The 5,056-nt window shown below is 46.6% G+C and overlaps 1 protein-coding gene across 1 annotated transcript; it reads right to left on the reverse strand.

Moving 5' to 3' along the window:
- Positions 1-2,370: 2,370 nt before the first annotated feature.
- On the reverse strand, positions 2,371-4,574 carry LOC132029233 (ribonuclease pancreatic-like). Its single transcript, XM_059418548.1, has 2 exons — positions 4,507-4,574; positions 2,371-2,998 (listed from the first exon to the last, which is right to left on the reverse strand). The coding sequence occupies exon 2, from the start codon at positions 2,967-2,969 to the stop codon at positions 2,514-2,516; it is 456 nt and encodes a 151-aa protein (XP_059274531.1). The 5' UTR covers positions 2,970-2,998; positions 4,507-4,574; the 3' UTR covers positions 2,371-2,513.
- Positions 4,575-5,056: the final 482 nt, after the last annotated feature.

Raw genomic sequence — 5,056 nt, forward strand, 5'->3', positions numbered from 1 at the left:
TTATTTTTACATTCACTTAGAACATACTCTGGAGCAGATTGAAAGTTCCCATTTGTAAGGCAATTTATCTAAATTGCCTCACTGAACCCTCACACCGGACTACAAGGTAGTTCTGACTGTCCCCTTGCTAGAGATTGTCCTGAGGCCCAGACAGGGTGGTGATAGCAGGGAGCAGCAGAGTCCTGAGGGGCTACTTCCAAGCTCCAGGGCTCTTTCTTGAGCACTGCTGCTCAGAGGGAGCCAGAGTGTGGTAGGTTTAAGGTCGGTTCTGCCCATTCAGGCTGCCTCTGAGTCTCATCTCTAAGAAGGGTATATCATCCAGACTGAACTACCTGGCTTGTCAGGGCTTTGTTTCCTAGGTAGTCAATGTTTCCTTAACAAAATGTAATTGTAGAATGTGAAAGATGGAACTAGCCTCTGTTACAATGGTTATCTCACTTTTCACACACCTGTCATCTCCAGGTACAAACTGTGTTTATTTTTTTTCTATTTTTTAAGATTTTATTTATTTATTTGTCAGAGCGAGAGAGCACAAAGCAGGGGAGAGGCAGGCAGAGGGAGAGGGAGAAGCAGGTTCCCCGCTGAGCAGAGAGGCCAAGGTGGGGCTCCATCTATAATCCTGGGATCATGACCTGAGCCAAAGGCAGACATTAAAGGTCTCAGGTCATGATCCCAGGGTCCTGGGATCGAGCCCCACTTCAGCTCCCTGATCATCAGAGAGCCTGCTTCTCCCTCTCCCTCTGTTGCTCTCCCTACTTGTGCTCTCTCTCTCTCTGCCAAATAAATAAATAATAAAATCTTTAAAAGAAAAAGAAAGGAAAGAGAAAAGAATGTATTGAGGAAAGAATTGATGGTTTGACATCTCTGTGTGTCTAGGCTGGCTGAAGGAATTTCAAGAGTGCATGGATGCTGCAAAAACTACAAGCTCTGGACATCACACTACAGAACTTAAATAATATATCAAGGCTGCCATGGATTGTACCCGCCATTCCTAAAAGCCCAAGAGACAAAGGTAGAATTCTGGAAAAGTGAAGCTACGCTTCCTGTGAGAAAAAATGATTTTCCTCCTCCTCCTGAGTGATTTGATCAGTGAACTTTTCAGAACAGGAGGTCAACAGAACCAAGGGAACTAAGTACCCTACTATGCCATCCTTTCTGATCTTGTTTCTCAGGTCTCCCTAGACCTACTTCCTTGATGCCATATCCAAAATCTCCTCTACCTTACTTCTTTTTTAGAGATTTACTTATTTATTTAAGAGAGAGAAAGAGAGAAGGTGTAGGCAGGGGAGGGGCAGAGGAGGAGAGGAAGACTCCAGGCAGGCTCTGAGCTGAGCACAAAGCCCAAACGGGACTCCATCCCACGAACCTGAAAATCATGATATGCACTGAAATCAAGAGTAAGCCCCTTAACAGGCTGAGCCACCCAGGTGCCCTCCTCTACTGCACTTAAAAAAAGGGAGAGTGCAGGATTTTCTTCCTGAGTCCACTGTGGTGAAGAAAGAACAAGGACTGGAGGCCAGGAGACCTGGGGTCTAGTCTCAGTTTTGCCACTAGGAAGCAGCAACCATGAGCAAGTCTCTTACCCTTTCTGAGATTCAGGCCGTTCCTCTGTAAAAGTGGGGATTACATTATCTCAGGGATGGCAAGTGGAACACACACATTTATCTCCATCCTGCCTTCAACAGAGGCTACTGTTCAACCACATCGCTTATTAGAATTTTTTTCTGCAACGTTCTAGGCAGGCCCAATCCATTAAAGTGGATACATGATTCAAAATCTACTTATTCTTGTTTAATTTAATAATCCTTACATACCTTTCTAGCTCCTAAATGGAATGTTCTGACTTTCCAACTAAGAGATGGCTATTTTTGTGATATGGTAATAGCTCACTCAATAAAAGGAAAAGGAAAATTTAGGATCATAATTTCAGCCCCATGTCCTCCCAGCCAGGGTCTGAGCCGGGTTTTCTTGAAGTCACCCTGTCCTTCCTTCCATGACAGAGAGTTCGGTATTTGAGCTCACCCTCCATCAGCTCACCCAGCAGGACAGTCCCAGACTATAGCTCCCTTTCATCTCAAATAGCCAATAATTAACAACTTCATATTTGACAACAAGGCATCTCTGAGAAAAGGAATGATCTCAGGTCACCGAGAACCAAAAGTCAGGAGCAAAGGCACGTAATGATTCTATTCGATGCTTATGAAATCTACCCAGATTTACAGTTCTTACCCGAGCAGGAATGCAATCACACAGACAGTACCAGATGGCAACAGCTTCAGAAATCCAGGTGGTTGCAACTGTGTTTTATTGAAATAGTCCAGGAAGTGGTTTACACGGGGTCCCCCTCATCCCCCAAATCACACAGGGGCAAGCCCTGGGGTAGGAAGGCATGTGTGTTTGGGACAGGAGCCCTGGCTGGAGTTCTTTCTCTCAGAGCCAGGAAGGGGGAGGGGAGAAGCAGGTGCCACAACAGGGAAGCGGGGCATCTCGCTGCTCTGGCCTCAGGTGCAGACCTACACAGAACCATTAAAGTGGACTGGCACGTATGGATTCCCTTCACAGGTCACGATGATGGATTTCCGTAGCTGCTGGGTCTTGTATTCGCATTTGGGGTATTTGGCCTCTTTCTTCAGGTGGCAGTCGGTGATGTGCATTTTGGAACTGCTTTTGTGGCAGTTGGGCTTCGTGTTCTTACAGGGGACATTTCCCTGGAAGCAGACAGCCTGGACATCTGGCAGAGGCTCATGGATAAACGTGTTCACCAGCTTGCAATCTCCAACCATGATATTCCGGTGCTTCATCATTTTATTGCAGTAGCTGGCAGTGACTGTGGAGGTGTCTGGGTCCATGTGCTGCCGCAGGAACTTCTCAGCCTGCGTTTCCTTGGCCAGAGAAGGCTGGACATAGCCCAGCACCAGCAGCACCAGGACCAGTGGTAGAAAGAGGATGAAGAACCTCTCCTGAGCCATGGTGGTCTCACTCCTCTGGAAGAACCTAGCTGGGAAAAGGAGAGAGGAGAAAAAACATTGCCTTAGAAAGAACCCCAGCTCCTACCTGTGGCCTCCCTGGCTCACAGTTTCCCTTTTGGTCAGCCAGAAAGCTACCCCTTCTCCTGTGCAATTTTCCAAGGAATGTGACAGTTACATACACTCTTGTCCGAAAGCATTCAACTCCCACTCGCTGCAGAGAGGCGGGTCTTTGCCTCTGGGTAGTGACCTGATAGAGAACTAAAATCCTGCAGTCCTGTGTCTGAATATTAGATATTTTAAAATTTAAAATACATTTGAGGGGGCCCCTGGGTGGCTCAGTCTGTTAAGTGTCTGCCTTGGGCTTAGGTCATGATCTGGGTGTCCTGGGATCGAGCCCTGTCTCGAACCCAGCTCCCTGCTCAGTGGGGAGTCTGCTTCTCCCTCTCCCTCTGCTGCCCCTTCTGCTTGTGCTTTCTATCCATCCCTGTCAAATAAATAAATAAATAAATAAATAAATAAATAAATAAATAAAATCTTAAAAACAAGACAAAAAATAAGATACATTTGAAAAATTAATATATTTATACCCAGTGCTCAAGGGGCTTATTAAAAAATCCTTTTGAATAAGCCATGAGCTGATCGGCATCCCTGAAATACCACATGACCTGCAGGATCATGACGGACAGAACGAGGCCTGTTTTCCTCCAACACAAGGGCAACAGCCCAGTGCCTAACACCAGCATCATAGAGGGATGCCAGTGTGTTCCCAAAAGCAATGCTTCCCTCCCCCAGTGCCTTTGGTTCCCTGCAGCCCACATGCTCCATCCTGATATTGGTCCACCGCAAGCTTTCTTTGGTGCTAACCTCAGCCACCTTGGTCCCTCCAATCAATGCATAATAGAAGGAGTCCCTGAGATCATCTCTTCAGCCACTGACCTGGATGTCTAGCTTGTTCTCTAGGACAGAGCAGAAAGCCAGTCTCTGTGATCCCCGGATCTCTGGGGAGGGAATCTTATACAGATTACAAAGGGGCTTGGCTTCCAAAGAAAGATAGGTGGGAGGAGCATATTGGTTTCACTTTAGAGGGAACCAAGGACCTTGTAAAGAAGGACATTGTAGGGAATCATCTACACCACTCTTTTTTCAGGACTGCTGGGAAGGGTGAGTCTTGTTTATAGTATCATGTGAACCTCATCTGTCTGCTGGTTCACAAAGATCAACAATGAAAGCCATTATGGCAATGATGCCTGAACCCCAGAAAGTCATCTTCATCTTGGGGGGCCATTTGCAACAAACAAATAGCTCTTGCAGGTTTGCAGAGGGCACATAAACGTGTAATCCCCAGAGCAGCAGGGAAAGGGAGGTACTCTATCTCCTCAGGAGTCCTGGCATGGCTGGAATTCCAACAGCACCTCTTCTGGGGGTGGGGGCTGGTGGGGCCGGCATCCAGGAACCCGCAGCTGGAAGACTGGGAAGACCTAGGTTCTGGGAGGGGGATGTTTCCTGGGCAGGGAGAGGAGGGGACCTGCGACCTCACCCAGTGTTGGCCACTTCAGCTCTCCTGCATGTGGAAGATGGGTGTGCAGCAGTTCTTGTCCACAGCAACCACTCCTAGAAGGTCAGAGAGGAGGAGAGGAACTAAAGTCAAACCAAACTCCCAAGGGATGTCAGGCCGGCTCAATCACCAGGGGATGGGAAAAATCTTACAACTTTGCTTCTGTATCCATGTCCTGAAATGCCGTCCTGGGATTTTCACTTCCCGAAAGTGGCAGCTGGAATGCTGGGGGTGTAACCTAACCATGTGAATGGCTTTTCCCCTCTTTAGCACATCATAATCTTAATTCAATACACTGGCTTTGATTTCTCAACACACAAACAGAGAATTATTTACCCTGGCACTTGGAAATAAAGATAAAATAAGGGATGCTGACAAAACAATAAAATAAAGCAAAACCTAATGGAGTTCATGACTTCATTAAAGCAGCCTCCCACTAAAAAAATTTCTAAGCATGGATATCAGGTTACTGAGAAAAGCTCCTCAGTGGAAATATGAAATTCAGGAAGGAATAAAAAAAGATGATGATACA

This window comes from Mustela nigripes, chromosome 13 (genome assembly GCF_022355385.1).
Source record: "Mustela nigripes isolate SB6536 chromosome 13, MUSNIG.SB6536, whole genome shotgun sequence".
NCBI lineage: Eukaryota > Metazoa > Chordata > Mammalia > Carnivora > Mustelidae > Mustela > Mustela nigripes.